At 40.4% G+C, this 25,063-nt stretch overlaps 1 protein-coding gene across 2 annotated transcripts in view; it reads left to right on the forward strand.

Annotated features, from left to right (window-relative positions):
* The window catches only part of NELL2 (neural EGFL like 2), a 117,540-nt gene that overhangs the window by 76,510 nt on the left and 15,967 nt on the right, over positions 1 to 25,063 (forward strand). For both annotated transcript variants that reach the window (XM_081211552.1, XM_081211551.1), the window contains exons 14-15: positions 7,353 to 7,475; positions 9,561 to 9,656. In XM_081211552.1, the coding sequence (XP_081067678.1) occupies positions 7,353 to 7,475; positions 9,561 to 9,656 (219 nt within the window). The remainder of the gene's footprint in view (positions 1 to 7,352; positions 7,476 to 9,560; positions 9,657 to 25,063) is intronic.

Genomic DNA, 25,063 nt, shown 5'->3' on the forward strand with positions numbered 1-25,063 from the left:
TCCTTTTTGAATAAAATTACCGTATTTTTCACACTATAGGACGCACTTTTTCCCCTCCAAAAATGAAGGGGAAATGTATTTGCGTCCTATGGAGCGAATGCAGGCTTTCGCTGAAGCCTGGAGAGCGTACTGACCCCTCTCGCTCTCCAGGCTTCAGGCAGCTATCCGCAAGCCTTCGGAGTGCGGCGGGAGTTCCTGGCGGGCTCAGAAGGCTTGCTGATAGCAGCAAGCTCCGGGAGCGAAGTCGAGGTTGCGCGCCACCTCGCCTCCGCTCCCTGACCCGTTCTGGGGGCTGGGGTGGGGGAAGCTCGGGCTTCCCCCGCCCCAGCCCCGCGGCTAAAAAGGAAGCCAAGACAGCGAGTGGGATCCATCCCGCTGGCTATCTTGGCTTCTGCCAAAGCCGCACGCAGCCTCTCCTGGCTGGAGAGGTTGTGCGTGGCTAAAGAGGCAGCCAAGACAGCCAGCGGGATGGATCCTGCTGACTGTCTTGGCTTCTTTGCTCTTTGGGGCTGGGGAAAAATAATAATTCCCCCCCTTTATTTCCTCCCCCAAAAAACTAGGTGCGCCCTATGGTCCGGTACGCCATGTAGAGCGAAAAATGCGGTAGATTCATTTTATAAAGATGCCAGAATGTTACATTACTTTAGGTTCAACGTCTTTATTGCAATAATACCTCCCCATCTGTGCAATGTTCTCTCCAGGGGGGTTCACCTGGTGCCTTCATTATATACCTTTAGGAACCAGGCAGAAATGTTCCTCTTTAGCCAGCCCTTTGGCTGATTGACATCCAGTGCCCTGTGTTGGGGAGAGTGGGGGTTATTGGGTTGTTTTTGCATTATGATTTTATGTTGTAACCATCCTGAGACTTGCAGGTATAGGGCTGTATACAAATTTAATAAATAAAAATAAAACATTTCATGTGGGTGTTAATATAAACTATGGAATGCAGCCCCACAAGCTGTAGTGCACGTATTTGTTTTTTAAAAATTATTGTTTTAAACTGTTTTTAATATTGACACTGTGTTTTAATTGTTGTAACCTGTCCTGGGACCTTAGAGTAAGGCAATAAATTGCAATAATAACAATTGCAGCAGCAACAACAACAACTGCTAACTTGGATGGCTTTAAAACAGGGGTCAACAAACTTTTTCAGCAGGGGGCCGGTCCACTGTCCCTCAGACCTCATGGGGGGCCAGACTATATTTTGAAAAAAAAGGGAACGAATTCCTATGCCCCACAAATAACCCAGAGATGCATTTTAAATAAAAGCACACATTCTACTCATGTAAAAACACCAGGCAGGCCCCACAAATAACCCAGAGATGCATTTTTAAAAAAGGGACACATTCTACTCATGTAAAAACACTGATTCCTGGACCGTCCGTGGGCTGGATTGAGAAGGCGATTGGACTGGATCCGGCCCCTGGGCCTTAGTTTGCCTGTCCATGCTTTAAAAGATTGGTCCAATTTACAGTGTATAGGACTATGAATGCCTTCTGGTCCTGCTGACTATGTTGTATCTCCACTGTTGGAGGCAGTATGCCTCTGAAGAGCAATTACTGGGAACCACAAGTGGTGAAAGTGCTGTTGCACTCAGGTCTAGCTTGCAAGCCTCCCATTGGCATCTGGTTATCCACTGTGAGAACAAGATGTTGGACTATAAATGACCTTTGCTTTGATCCAGTAGGGTGGTTCTTAAGTTCACAGTCACAGGCAAGGCTTATAGACGCTGAGCAACAGGGAGTTAGCTTGTAAAGGTAACCTTTCCACCTGTCAAAAATAGTGGCTGGTTATCTGACCCCAAGGTGAACTCCCCTTTTCACATCTAATTGCCCCTGGGTTCCTTTTGAATTCACCAAAATATGCTTTTGAAATAGAGATACAGTCTTGTGTTCCTTAGAGAGGCAATGGCAAAGAGCCTCTTTACTGAGAGTTCCTGATTAGTTCTGAAAAAAGAAAGAAAATAAATGTGCTTTAGAGGCAACTGAGTATAGGGAGGGTTGAAGCAGGAAAAGGGTTTACCTAAAGCAGTGATGAGTAACCTCTGTCTCAAAGGACAAATTTGGCCTGCCTGGCCTCCCCATTTGGACTGCCATTTGTTGGCGAGATATGTTCAGAGGTGCAAGATTGGATATCTGTATGCTAAGCTCTTGGTCCAGTAAATTTCAGGATCAGATCTTACCAATATAAGATTGGAAATAATGTCCTTGGTCACCTGAACAGCTTTCTCAGAAGCGATGTGGAAAGCACATTAGGTGCATCATTCAAAGTGCATGCCGTGAAGCAAATGCAGAGTCCAGTTTGTATTAGACATTTAATGGAAACACAACCACTTCATTAACTTTGCAGTATTATTATGTGCTCTATATCATTATGTGATCCAAATAGGCTGTCAACAAGCATTGCGTTTTAAGCAGCTTTCATTTAAATGTGACCTTTGCTTTAAATTTAGACAATGCCTTCAGGAATCCATATGATCACTCAGTGATAAAGCTAATTATTTCTTCATGTAAGCATCGAAATATACCTATATGTGGCAGAAATTTAAATCAGCCCTTTGCTCGTTGTCCCCATCCATCCCTGAATTAGCAATACCTTAAGTGTGACGCTGTTAGGAACATGATATATTGTACCAATATACTAGTAAAAGCACCGTGCACCCAATAATTTTGGCCTGGAAAAACAATGTTGGCTATTTTTGTGGCAATAAAGCTATTGCATCTGACTGTCTACTCAACCTGAAATCTTTAAGAAAGCATCTTTCTCCTGAGAATTCCATTACAGCAGTATAGTAAAAAATGGATGGGCTCCCTTCCCAGAGCACTGCAGCATTAAAAAAAAAAAAAGAGTCTCTTCTCTCTTTCCCCTCTCTGTTGCATTATTTAGCTGTTAGAGTGGTTGCTTCGATGGTGGTGTATATTTTGAGGGAAATTCCATTTTAAAAGCTGTGAATGCCTAACCCTTTTTATGCCAAGGCTGAGAATCACTGAAAAACGTATTATTTCTTAGGAAGAAATAAACCATACTTGATCTTCTTGAAAGCTGTAGTTCGTAGGAAGCAATTTAGGTGCAAGTTCTATTTCTATGCATGTAACTAAAGGTCAAGCTAGATGTGTGCATTAGTTCCCAGCCCCTGTGTTTAGCCCAAATCAATAACAAGGAAGTAATGTTTTGTCCAGTTATGTTGGAAGAATTTCAGTTAGTTCAAGGATGCGGACAAGGTACATAGATAGGTGCAGGCAGACACTAGCATTCCCGACCCACAGCCCTGGTAAATTGTCCAGGCACATAGTACTGAAAGCTGGCCAAGTAATTTAGGCATTCAAGGCAGGGAATCACTTTGCCTAATGGTACGGCCAGCTCTGTCTGCTTATCTAAAAAAAGCTTCACCTGTTTAAGTAATGCACATTTGGCAGTTAGATGCATGGCAGCAAGGAGAATGTAAAAGCTGGAAGTGAGTAGTTTTGATTGCTTCAAGACACAGTCCTCTGCATTCTTACCAAGAAGAACATGGATAGGCTTTGGCCACTCCAGCATAACCCTGTGAATGCTGGCTTAGAAGGAAGCCCTCTGCAATATTCAATGGCAGTTACTCCCAAGCAAGATTTCAGCCTCCCTCCCAGATAAATAAGTTTAGAATTGCAGCCCACTAGGAAGTAAGTCTCGGGACATGGGTGGCGCTGTGGGTTAAACCACAGAGCCTAGGACTTGCTGATCAGAAGGTCGGTGGTTTGAATCCCCGCGACGGGGTGAACTCCCGTTGCTCAGTCCCTGCTCCTGCCAACCTAGCAGTTCAAAAGCAGGTCAAAGTGCAAGTAGATAAATAGGTACCGCTATGGCGGGAAGTTAAATGGCGTTTCAATGCACTGCTCTGGTTTGCCGCAATCCCAGAGTCAGTCACGACTGGACCTAATGGTCAGGGGTCCCTTTACTTTTACCTTTAGGAAGCAAGTCTAAATTAACTAAGTGGGACTTACTTCTAAGTAAGCATATGCCAACTAGTTTTGCAATCTTCTCATTTATTGATAAGATCCCTCCTGCCCCTGTAAAGTGCATCATGTTGGTCTTCTCAGGTTGTTATTTAAGCTAGTGAATGATTGTTGGGGCATGGCAGCCCAGTGCTGAATGGAACTCACCTTAAATCTCACACTATTTGCTCTCCTAAGCAAGCCATAAAAACAAAAACAAGGACAGTAAAAGGTAGGGGAGGAGAGTCATTAGTCTTTAATCCACCACATCTCATTTTCATTCACACACCCCTCTTCTGAGGTTTGTAGTGGAGATGGAGGACAACATTTCAATGCAGAGTGACAGGAATGAAAATGCCTTTAACAAAATTAATAGCCTTTCCCTTTTACCTTGGACACCCCAGTGAACTACCTGCACTCCCTGTCTCATTTCCAGTTTTACTTCTTTACTTACAATGTTTTTTTCCAGGCAGGAAATTCCATAATTGAAGTGCATCCATAAAAAGGCCCTGTGTCTGATACCAAACAAGTCTGATGTAAAGGGAGACTAGATAACAGAGCCTGGGAAGGTTAGGGAAGTTCATATGGGCAAAGGTGCCCCTTTGAATAACCTCTAAATTTGGGCAAAGGGGGTCCTTTTAAGATTATGATCATTGTGAGCAGAAGCTTATAGATTTGGCTTTTCCTGAGTTGCCATGGTCCAGTAATGCTATAGGATTACAGCTCCCCAGGCACCAGGGGGTGGAAGAGAACAGCTGAGAATTGAATCAGCTGAGCTTAAAATATGATTGAATTTCAAAGCTGCCATTTCTAGCTCAAGGCCTTTGCCTTGCAATAAATATATTAAAGACCACCTGCAATTCTGTGCTCCTCCATGTCTTTGCACATCTAAACAAGACAGTATGGCAAGGGAAGAAAAGGTAACAAAATTTCACCAGGCCAACTAGTCCACCGAATGGGATATAGTACATGAAAAGAGAACCCAGCTAGATTTCAATAACCTTAAGATGATGATAAAAAGTAGCCAAGCCTATCTGTTTAATTCTGTAGCATAGCCAATGTCCATAGCCCTCATTGTCAAAGTTGTGACTTCTCTTTCTTTCCTAATAGCTTGATCCTATATAAACACTTCTTTTTCCTGCACAGAGGCAGCCTGTGGAGTTCATGGCTGCTGGAGGTCACCAAGTCATATAGTGAAATAAGATTACTGAGGTAGCTAGGTAATTTTATGAATAGTAATATAGTTATACATGCTGAGGTGAAAGTAATTAAACTGTGTAATTCAGGAATCAAAAACAGGAGTTCTTTAATATAGTTTGCTGAAGACTAAATAAAGGCTTGTAAGTCCAAATTATGATCTGAAGCAGATGAAAATGAAGCAGTTGCACAATGACCAACTGCAAACAACCTTTTCTAATCTTCCAAACTATTGTTTGGACCACTGAGAACTTACTGTGTGAGAACTTACTTTCCCTGCCTCCTCCTCTGGAAGATTTCTAGCTTCGTTTTCTTGTTGGATATAACCATAGTTTCCTGTGATATCAAAATCAGCCCAAACTATGTAACTAGGATTGCCTCAAAACCATGGTTTGCAAAACCAACCCATACATAATTTCAAGTTATGTGTTGGGGGAATCCTCTCAGCTGAGCCACTCAGTGCTACGAAGTCGTGAACCACAACCCAAAAAGAGGTGCTACTTCCATACTGCAAATTGATGAGATATTTGCATACGTTATACAGTTTTAACTATTCATTAAAACCAGTTTCAAACTTGCATCCTTCAGATCATTTTTTTCATATCTATCAAACAGCCAAGGAGCCTCTGGTACATTTATCATATAATCCTTGCACATTGTAGACAATTTGGGGGCACATTTCCAGGTCCATAGTTCACAAAAAGTGGTTGCCGGAGGCTTTATTGGACTTCGATTTTGCCCTGCAGTGTATATCCCAGTACACACTCCGTACCCTGTGGCAGCACACTGTGGGAAAAGACCAATAGCAGTAGGCAAGCTGTCTTTTAATGAAGTTTGTCTGGTATAACTGATCTTTTCTTTCAAGTACCTCTGATAAGCTTCAGAGGAACTCCAGGGTTCCCTGAAACACAGTTTGAAACCTACCAATCCAAAGCATCAAAAGAGGCTGATGTGATGTATCTCAGGTATCTGAAATTATATTTCTAAAAAGAAAAGGTGTCTAGCTAGCACCTAGGCAGTAACCTGAAGTTCAGATGGGCGTGCAGTCCCAAACTGATTAGCCTTGCTTAAAGGACTAGCTCCACAAAATTACTGCTTTATTCCCATAAGCTTAGAAAATGAGTGACTATAGTTCAAGAGACCTGGGGAAGTTTTCAGAAGAATTAGTGTTAAATTCAGGAGTTCTTGACTTCAATCTCTGTTGTTAAATGGGACAGAAATAAGGAAGCACGGTAGCAATAAGCAGTGAGCATAGAACTCTGGACATTTTGATGGACAAAATTCTGAGAAATGTTTGTTGAGCAATTGTTCTGTGATGGTTAGAGGGTCAAATTCGGATCTGAGGAGGCTCAGGTGCAAATCCCAGCTCAGCCACAAAGTTTCTTGGATGATTTTGGGTCTCCCACTCTTTCTGGGCCTAATCAACCTCACAGGGTTGTTGTGAGAGTAAAATGGGTGACTTGTATTGAACTCTTTGAAGAAAAGGCATGGTAAAACTCTTAATAAAAATAAAATAAAATGCTGGTTTAATTCTATGCATCAGTTGTGGTTGGTATGAAACTTTAAATTATATCGATCTTCTCACAAAAGAGCAAAACATTTATTTCTGCCATTTTAGAATTGTATGTGAGAATGGAAGCACAATTATTAAGATTGTGGAGTACTTATGTTATTTTTATTACATTGATTTGTGGAGACAATGATGGCAAAACTCCCACTGATTTAATGGTTTTGGACTGTGTACTCTGTTTTGAGTGATCATAAGAGAGTTATACCACATTATTGTTATTATTATTATACATTGCTTTCCCCCCTGATTGGACTCAAGGCAGCTTGCAGATAAAAATAAGGACTGCTAAAAACAATTAGGGGAAAAAAACAACATTTAAAACAATTAAACGTTGATAGAAATAAAACTATATACATACATAAAATTTATTAAAACCATACCAGTAATTAAAATAAAAACAGCACAGTGCCATCCCTTTCATTAAAATCAGTCAGTTCCCAAAAATGTGTTGGGATTCCTACTGTTTCAGCACCCAAGCTTTGAAACAAAATATCAATTTTATTTCTTACAATGCTTTTTGAGTAAATAAGCATGAACCACTCCTACAACTTTCAGCTTCTTAGCATCAGAAATATAGTCATTGTTGCTGTTCTAAATAGCATTGTTTCACCTTCTAGAACACGATGAATGTCTCACAAACCAACACAGCTGTGATGAAAATGCACTCTGCTTCAATACCGTGGGAGGACATAACTGTGTTTGCAAGCCAGGTTTTACTGGAAATGGCACTGTATGCAAAGGTAAGGTATCAGAACAAAAACCAAATTGTTTATTGTCTTGCTGGATTTTACCTTTTCATTGATAAATGCTAAAGCTGCCTTTGTACCTGGAAGACGAATAATTCAGGCCCAACAACTTTAAGCAGAACCAATAGAAACCTAGTCAATTCATTTTAGCATATACTCTTCTTATAAATAATATGCTGCTTCACACCAGACAAAGCAGCGATTTCATGTTTACGACTAAACGCAGTGGAGAATTGTGAGCAATTACAACTCCCTGGAATATGCATTGGTGTAAAACATTCAGTGATAAATGCACTGCCAGTGTGTTGTGTCAATATCTGCTTTGTGTTTCATATAAGTGTTTGTATTTCATATAATCATAGCATTTGTAGAGTTGGGAGGAACCATGAGGATCATCTAGCCCAAGCTCCTGCGAAGCAGGAATATTTTGCCCAACGTGGGGCTTGAACCCACAATCCTGAGATTAAGAGACTTGTGTTCTACCATCTGAGCTATCCCAGCTGTCGTTTGTTGGTCTTCTTTTGCCCAGAATGTTGGAGAGGCTGTGATGGACAGGCTCTGGGTCAGCCTCCTGTTCATCCAGCAACCAGTGAGAGCTGGGGAGACTAACAGCCAATCAGGAGCCAGGGGCAGGGAGTTAAAGTTGGAAGCTTACAGTTTCATGGCCAGATAGGGAATTGACTCTCAGTGAGGACTATTTGTTAAGATAGGTGGGCGCTAGCTGCCATCGTGGGCAGTTGGGGGTTTGGGCTATTTGAGTGGGGTTAGCTACTCAAGGCAACACAGTTGTTGGATGAGTGAGTGTTGCTGGATAGGAACATAGATAGCCATTCTAAATGGGGAAAATCTACCTGAGATTTGGTTTGGGAAAGGGTTCTGTTTAACAATTATCTGCAAAGGGTGGGCTATTTGAGTGGGGTTAGCTACTCAAGGCAACACAGTTGTTGGATGAGTGAGTGTTGCTGGATAGGAACATAGATAGCCATTCTAAATGGGGAAAATCTACCTGAGATTTGGTTTGGGAAAGGGTTCTGTTTAACAATTATCTGCAAAGGGTGTGCATCTTAAACTAGGTTTTGTGCATCAGTTATGAAACAATAAACCCTCATAGGGTGAAATTAAATAAACCCTTAGTTTTGTTCCAGAAGCCCCTCCTTAAACTTTGAACTTCTGGGTGGGGAGTGAATAGACATTGGGCTATCTTTAAAGAGTTGCAAGGTATTAAACTTATGTAATCTTGAATGCTATTAGTTATTTCTAGACCCCTCCTGTATGAATAGCAGAAAGAGTTTTATCCATCAGCACACCCACCAAATCAGTCATGTTTCCCAGCCCCCATCTTCAGGTATGGCATCTGTCACAAGCAAACTTTGTTATCGGCTGAGTTTTAGAAACTTCCAAAGTCTGTAATTGAAGGCCTTTGCTTCCTGCCAAGGGAGTGACAGTCGTTAGCTGAATAAGCATTCATGCAACATTTAAAAACACACCAAACATAGACAGAGCCATTTGTATGGCTCTGGCTCCCTCCCTTCTAGCAGGATGTCAATTTTCTTGAGAAGATCGCAGCAAATGACCCCACCCCCCAATGTTTTTGAGGCTTAAAATGTCAAAACACCATTGAATGAAGGCTGTGCATCCATGGAAAAGGGCCTACCATAGCACTCCTGCAAAGTTCAAAGAAGACCTCAGGCTGATGTAATTAAGCCCATCAGATTTATCACTGGCAATGTGACAAGCATCACATTAGACACTTCCTAACTTTTTAAGATCATGGATCAAAACATGATGGGCTGGAAGATTACAGTGTGTAATACATGAGCAAGTGAGGCTCAAAATCCTTCCTAGTCAGGCATGTAGGAAAGTACCTTTGCCCTTTGACTCAGTACAATTGAAGGCTACCACATTGATTTAAAACATTCACAGTGTGTTAATTTAAGATATTTATAGTGCTTTCATTTTTTTGGTATTTGCAGTTCATGTCTACTCTCAGGTAAGTGGGTATAAGATTGTTTCCTTAATATTTTGTTTTTTACAATAGTATTGTGGGATCCTTTCATTTTTCTTTTTTTATGGTTTCAGCTTTCTGCAAAGACGGTTGTAGAAATGGTGGAGCCTGTATTGCTTCTAATGTCTGTGCCTGCCCACAAGGATTCACAGGCCCAAGCTGTGAAACTGGTGAGAAATCCTCTTGTTGACTTGCAAAGTCAGTCTTACATTCTTACACAAAGTCATACAAAAAAAAAAAAAAAAAAAACTCTTTGCTAACATGTATCTAAAATTAAGTGCAGCTGTGGAAGGATAACTAGATCATTTGCTCCATGTTTCCTTTCAGTAAATTCTTCTGCATCAAATGTAGTCATGGAATATATTTTTTGCATCACTGTTTTTGGTACATAGATTTTGGTACATAGAACTGTTACTGCGTGTATGTGGGCATTATTTTAGTTTTAATTGTGATTGTTTTCAGTCGTTGCTACAACCTAGAGTGGAGTTGCACAGATCTTGAATTTGTTTATCTCAAGTTGAAGCAAATAAGTATCTTTCTGCAGCATAGATATATTGAAATATTATCTAAAGCTAGGTAATGACAATATTAGCAATGCAGCGAATCATAAGTACATTATATTGTAGCAGTAAGCTCCGCTGAGTTCATTAGAAATTATTTCTATCTTATGGCTATGATCAAATTAAACTACTTATGTGTGGCTTACAGTGTACTGGGGCAACAAGAGGGAAAGTCTGGGTTTTGAAATTTATGCAAAAAGCTTTCCAGTTGTGTAGTTTTTATTTGTATAACCCTGTTTGTCTATGTCCACTTTCACATGCATGCTGCAAGTTACATAGATTACAGGACTACTACTGATCCATGAGCAGAAAGCTTTATATATATATATGATCTCTGATTGAAAAATGAAATTAGAAGTTTAGCATTTTGGCTAAAATCTGAAAATTGCCTTGCGTTCTGTCAGAATTGCCTCCCATGATCTTTCTTTGGTTGTCATTCTAATGCCAAGGAATGTATTCAAACTTCAGTGTAGTCCAGTCTTTGTTGTGAACAATCTTACCTGTTCAGTCATAAGCTAAACAGTATTTGTACAAAACATCTGAAAGGAAGATGCTATAAAGAGATACAGGATAATCAAGTTCTATCAAAAAGATTTTCAAGCAGCTGTCAGGTCTGTGTGTGATGTTATCAAGCTCTAAACAGCAATGGTCCACCTGAGAAGTGAAAAATAATCCTGTTGTTCTTAGGTAGAAACTGCCATTGTAGTAACAGTTTCATCTAGAAAGAATACATCTTTCTCTGCAAATGGATGGGGCTATTTTCAAACATTACTTGGGGGCAAATAATGCATATAGGTTTGTTTTGCTTTGGGTGGTATCCAGCGGTGTCACTCAGCTGATGGTAAGGCTTCTAAGGATCTCAAGGTGGCGTTTATGATTATCTTCCTTCTTATTTAATCTCCCACAACAACCCTGTGAGGCAGGTGAGATTGTGAGGCAGTGACTAGTCCAAGGTCACCCAGTGAGCTTCATGACCAATAATACATCATTTCTCTGTTTTATAACTTCATTTGCATACCTGAGGTTTGGAAGATTTAAATTCAACTCAGGTTAGAGGCTTGCCCAGGTAATTGCTATAGATTAGATCTCTCTAGAGTTACGTGTCACATTCTGTGGAAGCTAAACATTTTGCATGTATGACTGCTGCTCTTCACTGCAACTTTAAATTAATTTGTTCAGGTGCACTGGCCATGATAATAGAAAGATTTAGATTATGACTGTTCCTAGGGGAGGCTTGCATAAAATCCTTTTAATTCTGGTACTCATGGTTTCTTAGAAAAATAGTTTTACTACTACTCAGAATATAATTTATTGTCAAAGCTGCCACAAAGCTTGTTAAGTGTGCTGATACTGCTAAAGCTGCTGGAGTATTTAGCACTTCAGATATACTGCTGTGTTCAGATAACAGTAGTCACAATGAACCCATACCCACTTGATTTGTAAGATCGCTAACTGGATTTGGTCTGAGCAATTATATAGGACTCCAGGTGACCCTAACCAAATTCTAATCAAGAAAGTTTGTCCACGTTTTTCCTCAACTCTCAGGAGAGAAGTAACGCTTCATTTTCCCTTCTCTGGTTTCTTTTTGTTTCTTCCTTTGCCCATACCACTGAATGGGTAGGCAGGTAGCAGAAGGACAAGAACTTGCCTATTCGTGCTTCATCTCTGGCAAGGCAACAAACAGATTCACTCACTGAAAAGGAAGTGAAATCTATGGTTCCCGATAGGTTGCTGATCAGCCCTCAACAAATATGTAGATATATCAGCCTTGTACCTGGAACTGCTCAGGAATTGTTGTTGTTGTTGTTTAGTCGTTTAGTCGTGTCCGACTCTTCATGACCCCATGGACCAGAGCACGCCAGGCACTTCTGTCTTCCACTGCCTCCCACAGTTTGGTCAAACTCATGCTGGTAGCTTCGAGAACACTGTCCAACCATCTCGTCCTCTGTCGTCCCCTTCTCCTTGTGCCCTCCATCTTTCCCAACATCAGGGTCTTTTCCAGGGAGTCTTCTCTTCTCATGAGGTAGCCAAAGTATTGGAGCCTCAGCTTCAGGATCTGTCCTTCCAGTGAGCACTCAGGGCTGATTTCCTTAAGAATGGATAGGTTTGATCTTCTTGCAGTCCATGGGACTCTCAAGAGTCTCCTCCAGCACCATAATTCAAAAGCATCAATTGTTCGTCGATCAGCCTTCTTTATGGTTCAGCTCTCACTTCCATACATCACTACTGGGAATTCTAAGAAACCCAAAAGTCAGAGCAGTTTTGAAAGGTTCAGCCCACCATCTTGATTCAAAATGGACTCCAATTGTATCCAGTCTTAGACAAAAACCAGCTCTGTGATGTCAGGAACCATTATTTAAAGTTTGGTTATGGCATATTGAGCAAACAACTTTCTGAAGTATACAGTAGATACAATCTAAAGAAAGAGAGAATATAACTCAGTGATATTTTACATTCTGTGTGCATCCTAGCCCTATTTCCATAAATCAATCTTTTGCCCTCCTTTAATTGGTATTCAGGATGAATGTCTGTTTCTACAGATATAAAGATAAAATAGGTCACCATTAAAGTTTGTACTTTTCGCTAAGTAAGAAGTGTGCCAGGATTTAATAAGTCAGACTGGGGTCAATTTCCCTAGCTCCTTTTATGCCATAAAGAAATGCATTGTGGTTCATTTCTTCCTAGCAACTTAAATGTTATACAAAATAGAATTTTCCTGTCAAGTTAATCATGCAGCTCATAAAGCACTTTGAGGAGTGTGAAAGGAAGAAGAAAATTGCTTAGTCTCTGCTCAGACTAAGGTTCTCTTTCTTTTATTTGCTGCTTTTATTTTATATTTTAGTCAAGGGATCCCCTGCACTTCTACAGGAAAGAGGAATAATAATTGTGTATTTTGATAATTGCCTTCGTATCTCCTTGGAAAAAATAAAGCCTTCTTTTACAACAACAGTGTTAACATGTTGCTAAACATGTGTCAATAGAACATAGCTGTCAAGTGTCCCTTATTTGAAGGGACAGTCCCTTATTCCAGCGCCATGTCCCGCTGCTGTCCCTTATTGATGGATGTCCCTTAAATGTCCCTTAAATGATGTCCCTTAAATTTCAAAGGAAGCAGCTCCTCTCCCTCCCTCCCTGCTGGCCAGGGAGGAGGGAGGCTCCAACTGTGTTGCTTGGCTGTGTTGCTCACCCAATAAGAAGTCTAAGAACGACTGGGGGTGGAGCTTGCATGCATTGTGTGTGGCTAGTTAATGCAAGCTGAGGGGTTTTTTGAATGCTGGACGCCATTTTGTTGCATGTGCTGCTGCAAACTTTGCAGTGCAAAGCCAGGCCAGGGAGCCATCTTAAGTTGAGGCTGCATAGGCCTTGTGGTGCATGTGATTCAGATTCTATTCAGTTGAACATCTGGTTACAAAGTTGGTTGGACAGTGTTCTTGAAGCTACCAGCATGAGTTTGACCAGACTTCAGGAGGACAGGAAGACTGGAGTGCCTGGAACAGGTGAGGCTGCAGGTCCCTTATTTTGGCTGCTGGTCCCTTATTTTCAAGGCTGCTGGTCCCTTATTTTCAAATCTGTAAGTTGACAGCTATGCAATAGAAGTTCACAAATATTGTCTTGGTTTGTTAGCTAGCTATTATTTCTTCACTCATTTGCGTTAGGGGGTGTAGAAGGCAAGAAACAGCAAGAGTCTCCACTGTTGCTCATTGAAGAGATTACCTTCGACAAACTCTGCCAAAAAGAATCCTACTTACTAGACAGCCAAGGGGACTGGCCTCGGTGAGCTGGCAAGTTGATTTGCGGGTCTCTGGGTATAGTACCACAAAGGACCAATTTGTGTGACCAAAATGGAAGCTTTGTAGAGCAGCAGCCTCTACAAAGAAAATGAATGCGTGTTGCAGCTTGGGTTGTCTCCTGACTTGGCCACTGCAACCTTCTCCTCTCTAGCCTTTCATTATTTCTTTATCGCTATTACATCTCCATTCACAAATCTGCTACCCAGAAAGGTTCACCTTCCTTCTTATTACTAAGATGACATGCAGCCCCGTCTTTAATCCCTACACTGGTATCCTCTTTACCCACAGTGTCACCACAAGCTCTTCATCCTTCAAAGCTTTTCTCCATCCTCTTAACTAAACTTCAGTATGTGGAATTGAAATGAACATAGAATAATTCAGTGCATTCTTATGTACACTGGGTTAAACGAGACATATTCCCAGGTAAGTGTGCATAGGATTGCACCTGATACTTCAAGGTCCTATATACCCACCCCCTTGCTGTATTGCCTGCTTATATATGGTTCTTATAACTATATCTGGTTTGATGTTGTGTTTTATTTTGGGGTTTTCCTTATTATTATACATTTTTTTTCTGGACTCCCTTGGGAGGAAGAGCAATTCATAAATGCAATAAATAAATAAATCCATTGTGTTGAATTGCAGATTGCAAGCTCCAAGGGGTGGTAGGATTCTGCCTTCGTGTTTATTTTCCATAAAGCACCCTGAACACTGATTGTGTGCTGCATTAATAACAAAATAATTTGGGGATTTCCTGAATATTTATCTTGCTTTGGTTTTACTAGGAGATCTTTGAAATGGAAAGGTTTAATTCTGTTTGCTTCAGGATACAATGCTAATGTATAGAGGAGTGGCCAGGAGAGACTGTCATCACTACCTTATCATGTTGAGTCAGTCCCCTTTGATCTGTCAAGACATGTGAGGAGGTGGGTTGGGGGCAGGGATAGAGGAAGACCTCCCATTCTCTGTCACAAATGTGTGTAACCCTACACAAGGCTAAGGAGAGAGGGAAAACAGAACTCTATTATTTCTTACAGCAGTCTTTCATTGCAGAGGTGCTATGCTTGGGTGGACTGGATCAAATCCTTAGTTCTTAAATTTATAGTGTGGCATAAATAAAACATGAAAAGGAAGTTTCAGCAATACATTATAAATATAATTTCTTTCCACATATGAAGAGAATAAAGAATGACCTTCATTACTCACTCCAAGCTCTTTCCTTTATGAATTATGGTCCATTATATTATTATAGGAAATAAAGTGAATAATGACAACAGCCAATTCCCCCCACCCTTTTATTATCCCTTTCCCTGTGTTCATTTTAGAGGTGGCAACAGTGTTCATATTTAGTACAATATACATATGGCCTACTTTCGGCCCAAGCCTGTATTATCACTAAAGCATTGTTTTAAATAGATTCACAAAATGTATGCTTTCCCATGGGCAGGTGAATCCAAACTAAAAGAACAATACATTATCCATATGAAAAGAGCAACATGGTACAATTAATCAGCAACAGGTAAATGCTACTGTTATCAGGCTTAAATCCTGGTCCAGAAAAGAGAAGAAAGTTTGTGAATGTGTATTTCTTTGAAGGATTGCAGTTGTTGCAGATCACATGCATAAGGGACAGAAAGCCGTTCCATACACCTGCCTTCCATTGGGCAGATGGGAAGGTGCATTTCATTGGCCTTGCAAGGCTGGTGCCTATACATCCATGAACTCAAGCACTAGGCATGTGCAACATCATGACAAGGCTAGGAGCTTGGACTACATATATCCAGATTTTACTTTTCATCCTAAGCCATGGTAAGCCATGTGCGACAGGTCCCACCTCTGTATAACTCCATAACGACCAAGGGTTATCTTCAGGTTTTGGAAATGTTAATTTAATATACGTGCAGAAATTGATTGATGGATAGTTGTTTGAAAAGGATTTAAGTTAAAGAGTAAATATATTGTAATGACAGCCTTGGCTATGTATACCTGAAGGAGCATCTCCACCCGCATGGTTTAGCCCAGACACAGAGGTTCAGCTTCCACAGCCTTTTGGCATTTCCCTCACTGTGAGAAGTGAGATTATAGGGAACCATGCAGAGAGCCTTCTCAATAGTGGTGCCCATCCTGTGGAATGCCCTCCCATCAGATGTCAAGGAGATAAACAACTGTGTGGCTTTTAGAATACATCTGAAGGCAGCCCTATATAAGGAACTTTTTAATGTTTGAAGTCTTACTGTGCTTTTATATTGGTTGGAAGCTGCCCATAGTGGCTGGGGCAATGCAGTCAGATGGGTGGGATCCATCCATCTATCTATCCATCTATCTATCTATCTATCTATCTATCTATCATCTTGGAGGTAAGCTTCATTTTGCTCACTTGGACTCACTCCCTAGCAAGTTGCCCCTGGATTGAAGCCTAAGGAACAGAAGGAATGGAAATAGGAAAGATTCCTGATGACATTCTGTTTACCCTTTTTAAAGTGTGCAGCTGAAAATACTCTTTCTGATACTATCAGGGAGTTAGATGCATCATCATCATCAATTTTCAATTTTTCATATATTTCCAAACTATGAAGGTCATAGGAAAACCAGTTTAAATTTAGAGAATGAGTTAAGAGAGAGGCACAGAAAGTAGATGGACCTAAAGATTCTGTCTGAGTCAGTATCTAAATATAGTAATACAGTATTTTCAATTAGCCTGTCTCTTTAATGGGCAGTGACATAGCCAAAGGCACACATCCCAGTAGACAGAAAATATATTTCCCCTTTTTAAAGTATTCAAGCATGCACTCAATTCATCATGCCTAATTAGGTGCTATGAATTATCATCTTCAATTGTTACAAGTGTCATATCTTTTGATGCTATTGGCTGCCTAATGAGAAACTATCGTAGCCTCGGTTGTCGGTAGGGTCTGTGATTGATCAATTTCTGACAACAAAGAAATGTTAACAAGGCCACATGGTGAAGCATTCACTGAAAAAAAACCCCACACCTTTCATAATGTTTCTATCTAATTTTGGAGCACTGCCGCTGCCACACATGAAATAACAACAGGACTGAATTTCTTTTCACTGGCATTTAGCAGGACTTATAGGGGTGTGCAGAAAAATCAATGGGGGATCAGGAGTGTGGGAAATTACATACTTGAAGAATTAATGAACTATAATTCCATACTACATTCTCAATCACATTTTGCTTCCTTCTCATTAATGGAACTAAATTAGTTTTCCATGGACAGGGTACTTTAAAAAAAACACAAAATACCACAGCCATGCTCTTGCAAGGCTACAAAAAGCCCTGATGTGTCGTAGAAATAAGTTTGCTCTTTCACACAACATGACAGCAGAAATATTGCACTGAAGAACTGCATTAATTCAACCTGTTGAAACAGTTCGGAAATGGATTTGCTGTAACCAATTTCCTCCTCTTTGTGAGAGATTAATACTTTAAGATAATTCATGTAACATTTTTGCTGGGTTCTCGCTTTCAGCATTACAGGAGCAGAATATCCACTACTCTTCAGAGGGCAAATTTGTCATACACCGGGCCAGTCCCCCCCCCCCCACAAATGAGTAATTACTGAGCATTTATTAGTTATAACATATTCTAGGTATGCAATGTCCTCCATAGAAATGCTTGTTGTCTAAGATGTTGCCAATCTGGCACCAAGTAAAAACCTAGTTTTATCCTATTAACTGTGTTTTGGCTTTTAAAATAGTGAATTACCTTGATACAAAATGTGATAGTTCGGGCACCTTTTACTGTTGAGCCAGACCACATCAGTTGGTAAAATGGAACCTTGCTTGCTTTATCTATTTCTGTTCCTCTGCAGGATGCTTATGCTATGTGTTGTTGTGCTATGGCAGTATAGGAAACCAAAAGACTGATAGCTTGTTTAAACATGGAAATAGCTGTCATATATCAAAATACTTCCAGGCTGTTATGTCTCCCAAATGGGGTCTAAGATCCATGCAGAATCTCAAATAAAATATGTGACTGAGGACTGTGGTGTGCTCAAGTATGCTAAAACTGTACTGCATGCTCTTTTTGTTTGTTGAATATAAAACACCGGTAGGCCTTGCAGCATTAAAATAAAACCTTTTATATCCATTCCCAAAAGTTTAACAAAGAGAGCCAAGAAGATATTGATGGATTTTTTTTTCAGGTAGGTTTGGTCTTGCTAGTAGATATGGAAATGCTCAAGATAGGTGTACCAAAAGCAGCTTTGAGATACTTCTTACAACCCTACTAATCTGAAGTAGACATTGATGGTCAACATATAGATTTGTAGCTGAAAGGGTCAGCTCACAAAAGAAGTCCCTGGTTCAACTAAAGTTAGTAACATTGCAATGCATGGAGCCTGTTGGTTGTAAGTCGTTTATTTTCTTGATTTTGAAAGGATTTAACAATCAAATTTAGGATTATTAAGGCCAAAAAGTTTACTTTTCACATCTGTGGCAAAACATTATGCATGCCTGTGAATAAGTAATCCATTTCCCTCCTTCTCCTATCAAACCTGAATGCATCAAATGACTTACATTTTTCTGAAATTCAGTAATTATCAAGAGTGTGGAATTTGTTTGTCTGAAAAAATATATATCAGGGATGTCATACCTGCATTTTTGAAGTGGATTAGGGCATGCTATTTTCCATTCTATTTCCTGTTCTTTCCCTTCCCTCCTTTTTTGATCAAACCTTTTGGTAAAGCACATCTAATTATTAGGGGGTATGCAGTAAGCATGAAATTTTGCTTGCACTCCCAATTCAGCTGCTTGGAAGTAAGCCTGATTTGCTTCTGAGGACATCTGCTTCACCTCAGGTTTGAATGAGAACCTGTGAAGCTTTGTGTCTCCACATTCACTGTCATGGGGAAACAATAAAGCAGTTTTAATGCCGTTAACTTTTGGTGACATTCGATGGAATTTGTGTGCTTAGTAGCCCCTGTGGAGTGGATATAAAGCCTGCCAAATTTCAGACAAATATTTGTAGGGGCATTTTTGCTGGTCACTTTTCTCATTTAGAAGAGAAAGCAGAGTCCATATAACTTTTTTTCCTGGCAGAATTGCATGAAAATTGAAGGGACTCTGAGCCCCTCCTGTGGGGGTGAATACTGCTAAATTTCAGAAGGGCAGGTGCAGGGGTAAAGTGCAGCCTTTACCATTTTGAGTTGTTGAAAAGGATTGGCCATGACGAATATGTTCTGCCTCCACTGTTGGAGAAAGCATGTATCTGAATGGCAGTTGCTGAGAATCACAAGTGGAGAAAGAGAGGGAAGTTGTGCTTGTTTTCTTCTTGTGAACCAGGCATCTGGTTGCTCACTATGGGAGGCTGGAGTTGTTGGCCCATTAGCCTGATCCAGCCAGCCATTCTTATCGCCTTGTGATTTACTGTTGTTTTGTGGGCAATTTTCAAGAAAACAACAAACATCAAAGAGGTGCTCTGTATTCTGCTCTGGTCAGACCTCACCTGGAGTACTGTGTCCAGTTCTGGGCACCACAATTCAAGAAGGACACTGACAAACTGGAACGTGTCCAGAGGAGGGCAACCAAAATGGTCAAAGGTCTGGAAACGATGCCTTATGAGGAACGGCTAAGGGAGCTGGGCATGTTTAGCCTGGAGAAGAGGAGGTTAAGGGGTGATATGATAGCCATGTTCAAATATATAAAAGGATGTCACATAGAGGAGGGAGAAAGGTTGTTTTCTGCTGCTCCAGAGAAGCGGACACGGAGCAATGGAGCCAAACTACAAGAAAGAAGATTCCACCTAAACATTAGGAAGAACTTCCTGACAGTAAGAGCTGTTTGACAGTGGAATTTGCTGCCAAGGAGTGTGGTGGAGTCTCCTACTTTGGAGGTCTTTAAGCAGAGGCTTGACAACCATATGTCAGGAGTGCTCTGATGGTGTTTCCTGCTTGGCAGGGGGTTGGACTCAATGGCCCTTGTGGTCTCTTCCAACTCTATGATTCTATGATTCTATGATTCTAGGTGCTCTTGATAAAGAAGCCAGTGAAATTTCAGAAGCATTCATGTGGGTATAAGGAATAAGAAAACAGTTCGTGGTTCTTCCTAGGCTTGTTTTCTGTCCAATTGACAATGAGCAAATTCATTCCTTCTGCATCCTTTCCCAGGCCACTGTCATTTACAATAAAATGGAGAGTCCTGGAAAAGATATTCTCTGTTTAGAAGCTAGAGTTGACAGTCAAAAAACTTCACCTCTCATCTTCCTCCTACAATTGCCCTTGTCCTTAAATGGGAAAATGTAACTATTTGAAAAACACAGTCTGAGCCTGTCCAAGTTCTCTGGGACCTCCAAAGCAGTCTAAATGCTTCAGAAGCAGCCTGATTCAGTTTGGGACACCTCAAAGGATACCCACTTGATCTCAGGAGAGCCTCATATCTCTCTGAAACTGCCATTTTTATTTTCAAGTTTTGGGATTCATCAGAATCAAATGCATGCCCCCTGATATTTATAGTGGTAATGTTATACTAGACACTAGTATAAATATCTCATGTCTCCCTGAAGACCCTTAAGTTGATTCATTTTCAACAAACTCTTGCTGTTAGAATTGGGTCTTCCTGATTCTTTAGGATAAGAACCCAGCCTTGCTTCCCAACTGTGAACAATGACCACAGTCTTATGCACACTTACTAGGAAGTAACACCCGTTGATTTTAGAAGGTCTTACTTTTGAATAAAATGAATTAGGGTTACACTCCTAGGATTGTACTCTTGGTAACTGTCTCAGATGTCCCCGATACTGGTCCAGAAATGATCTGATTTATCATCATCATCATCATCATCAAATGTGCTAATTTCCTAAGCCAATGGAAGGGGCTTGGGAAATGAAGCACACCCACTCACCAGCTCTGCACCCCTAAAATGACCAACCACATCCTCTTTGTTTACCTGCAAGCAGGGATGCTTGCAGTAGCAGCATCAGAATATTTTTCTTCTCTCTGCCCTACCCCCTTACTTATTGATGTACTTAAACAGCAGTGGCCTTTGGAACTGCAAGTCTTCTAAAGGGCTACTGCAATAAAACTGCTTCTTGTAGCCTTAGGGAGCCTTTACATCAAAATCTATTGCCATTGCCATGTACTATCTTGGGGATAAAGGTCTTCTGCAATTTACAGCTGATCAAAACTCAACTTTGGGAGTCCAGAGAGCTATGTTAAATTATTGTTTTAAAAGGTTAATCTTGGCACCACATTCTTCTAAGTAAATAAAGGTCAAACTTCCCACAGCAAATGCTACTCACCATCTCTACATCTGTGTTTGGGATGAGTAAAAAAAAGCAAAGGTTTTCAGTTTTCAGACCAATAAATGCAGTTGCCCATTTGCAATTGTCCATAATTTTCAGATACATGGAAATGCTATTTCATTGAGAGTGACTTGTGTTTTGCTTCTTTATTGAAACATGCTTTCATTCAAGGAAAACAAAAATAAACAATGGAATCTAACAGCTTATAAAGGAAAGCATAGAAAGTGATAGGACAGGTGTGTGAAATCAAGATTGCTATGGAAATGTATTATGAAAATCTTATTTAAACTTCAGCATAATAAAACCCACTGGTAGAATGATTAAAAAGAAGGAGAAGTATTTGGCTGGCTTGTGGAATTTTTTTCCTTGATGAAGAGAAACATTAATAGTCTGATAACTAACAATACAAGGCCATTATTATTATTATTATTATTATTATTATTATTATTATTATTAAAAAGCTATTACATGATCTAACAGATGGATGTAACTTTATGTCAAGTTGCAATAGGAACTTGTGGTGCTTCAAGTGTTGTTGGACTCCAGTTCTAATCAGTCCCAGGCAATATGGCCAATAGTCAGGAATGATGGGAGTTGGAGTCCATCCTTGTCCCAATAAAACTTGAAATTGGCTGACAGGGGAATGCAGCAGGGCATCTCAGTGGTTTCCTAGCAACTGCTCTTTGCAGTTTTGCCCCAGAGCTAATCAAGAGACCCAATGGGAGACATTTTTGTTGCTGGCCAGAAGCTGTTGTGTAAAAAGTGAAGAAAATGGCTCCTGGTGATTAATTGGGAATGACCTGAGATTAAAAGTGAGAGCACACATTTGGTGAGAAGAAACCCACTGAAACTCCTTTGCTTTGGACCGCTAAAAAGAATCTGGCACAAGTTGAGTTGGGAAGGCCAGCTTCACATTTAATTATGTACAATTGCGAGTGTCTGAAAACATGCCTGCCTTAAACTGTCATTAAATGGCATGGCTATTAAATAGGCATGGGATCCATTTGATCACAATTATTGAGTAATAATCTTATGCAGTGCCAACTAATAGAGGCTCCATAGGATAGTCAGGTAATGAGCTAGACAGATTTTTCATGCCTCTTGCTGTAAATTGGCTTCCCAGCAGCATCAAGATTTGTCATTGCTTTTAAAAGTCACTATCTTCCTGTGAAGAAAGCACATACTTTGCACAATACCTCATTGTGTCACATTGGTCTTCACTGGTTTTTTTCCCCTAGATCGCAAAGGCATATATTCCTATGTTAGAGTCAGCTTTCTAATGTTTAACCTGTTCAGTGTTAAATTGGCCTTCATTAGGAGTGTCACTTCTTCTCAGAGCTCAGAGCTGCTAGATAAGCAAAACTTTTCAGTGAGCCACTAATTAACCATCAAATCACATCACAATATAAATCCACTGGAAAAGGAAAGGAAGAATATTCCACACAAAGAGTAATAGCTCAGACTAATACTAAGCATAGTGTACTATTGTACTATTGTCAAATTACTGGTGTGCTACTCAAAACTCGTGAGTCTTCTGTTTTTCTGGGGTACAGTGATGTTAGCATCAGCAAAGAGAACCAGTATGATATAGTGGTTAGCCAGCCTTTCTCAATCTTGGACCCCCAGATGTTGTTAGAGTACAACCCCCATCGTTCCTAGCTAGCAAGACCAGTGGTCAGGGATGATGGGAGTTGTAGACCAGCAACATCTGGGAACCCAAGGTTGAGAAAACCTGGATTAGACAGTTCATCTAGGTCTGGAGAGTCAGCTATGAAGGTCACTGGATGACCCTGCGCTTATCATTCTTAGCCTGATCTACCTTGAGTTCCTTGGAGGAAAGGTGGTGAAACAAAATGAATAAACAAATCACACAAATGTTTGCATGAATTAGGACAAGGGGTACCCACATTACCCACTTTGCATGATTATTTTTTATTCAACATGTTTAGCTAATCCACTGCTACATCTGGAGTTGAGAAGAAGGCGAAATAAAGCTGTGTCAAAACCTCCAGATCAGTGTCCCCTGGCAATGTCTCCTGGATTTTAAACAACATTGGAGACAAGAGCTGAGAATTTTCGTTTTGTTTGTTATCTTACATATGCATTGTATGCTATGGTTTTTAGTGTGGAACCTGCCCTGGAATCCCTGTGTGATGAAGGGTGGGGTAGAAATTGAACAAATAAAACCTTTGCAACACATGCTAAAGAACTGCCACAGGGTTCCAGCTGGGAAAAAAACCCTGGCTCCACCCATCATTGGTTTTCCCTCCAGCGATTGTTGGCATGTTTGGTTGGTCTCCACCTACAGATTATCCCTGAGGACATGCAGACCTTGGCAGAAACAAAGGTTGCCCATCCCTTGCCTAAAGGGATGGGCTGCAGCCGCAGCTTTAGACCTAGTTTAGAGGGTAATAGAATACTATTCAGCACTGACTGAGTGCAGGCATTTTCAGCGGAATTGGTTGTTAGCAGACAATCTGTCATTTCCTAGAGACCAGCAGAATTCTTCCATCAGCATATTAATGGCAGACAGTCCTACACAGCTCCATTCAACAACTTTGCATTCTGACATAAGGAAATGAGAGGAGAGTATTTCTTTCTTTATTGGCATATGTAAAAGCATGTCATCCGAAGTAATATTTCTTGTGATATTGGTTTGTCGTTTTTTTGGAAAATAAATACAGAATAGTTATTTTGGCTGTCAGTTTACCAATACTGACATGTCAATCAAGAGTTGTCCCCCCCCCCCCGCCCCACACTTTTGAATAATCAGTAAGAGTGCTTATAAAAATGCATAATGCCTCTAACTATGATGCTCTGTTCATAATTAGGAAATTTACAGTGTCACAGTGTTGTTCTGAAGAGAGGAGTAAAAAATTTGTTTAATTCATTAATACACCTTTGACCTAACTTGTGTGTTTTCTTTCCTGTTGTTCTCAGTAAATGAATCCAATCTCTCAGTAAGAGAGAAATCTGTCTTTCAGTCTATTTTGAATGCATGTTGCTAAGTAGTGGCTATAATTCTAAATGCAAACTCTCTCCTTACCTCCCTTTGCAACAAAGACTGCATTCAACATTTTAATGGTTTTGGCTTGGAGATTTTCCCTATTCCTAAACCATCAAGAATTCTGTATGACAGCCTCTGTGGCCTTTAATTCAATGGCTTAGTTCAGACATCATGATAAACTATGGTTTATTGTGATGTGAACCTTAGCCTCTCCCTGGACTCACCAGCAGTTTTACCACACTTCTCCAATTTAGTTGTAGGAAAGAAACTGGAAGTTTTTGCTTTCAGTTTTGATTAGTCACAACTTAGTGTTACATCCAAACTCCAAACTAGTTAATTTTAACTATGGTTTGTTTTAAACCAGTCTGTTCCTAAATTACGGCTTGAAGTTTTGTTTTAAACAAGTCATTGTTAAAATTAACCAGTGTGTTACCGTAAGTGGTGTTGACAGGGCAAACTGGGGTTGATCAGAAATTGTAGCCGAAACTTCCAGACTCCTCTTTGTGACCATGTCAGGAGTTTGCAAAACCAGAGGAAGCTATGCTAGTTCCCATCATGATAATCCATGGATTCTCAAGGCATTCAGATTTGGCCAATATGTACTAGCAGGCATTGATAGCATCCAACGTGTCAGATGAGCAGGAGGAAACATGCAAGGCCAGGCTGAAGCTAGGCTCATTCCCATCACAATAAGTCGTGTTCTACTATGATGTCCAACATGGCCAATATGTGGTAGTTGGCATGAAAGCATCAGAGCAATCATTTCCAAGGAACACAGTGAGGTTTCTGATGATAGGCTTTCATTTTTCCTTGTGTGTTGTATAGCACGTCCAAATGCATTCTTCCTGCCAACAGAAAAAGGTTCATTCCCTCCAAATCAACACAATTCTCATTGATATCTTCATCTCATCTCCCTCCGCTACCCAATATCTCACTTACAACTTCTTTCCAAGAGCAA

This window comes from Podarcis bocagei (genome assembly GCF_964188305.1).
Source record: "Podarcis bocagei genome assembly, chromosome: 10".
Lineage (NCBI taxonomy): Eukaryota > Metazoa > Chordata > Lepidosauria > Squamata > Lacertidae > Podarcis > Podarcis bocagei.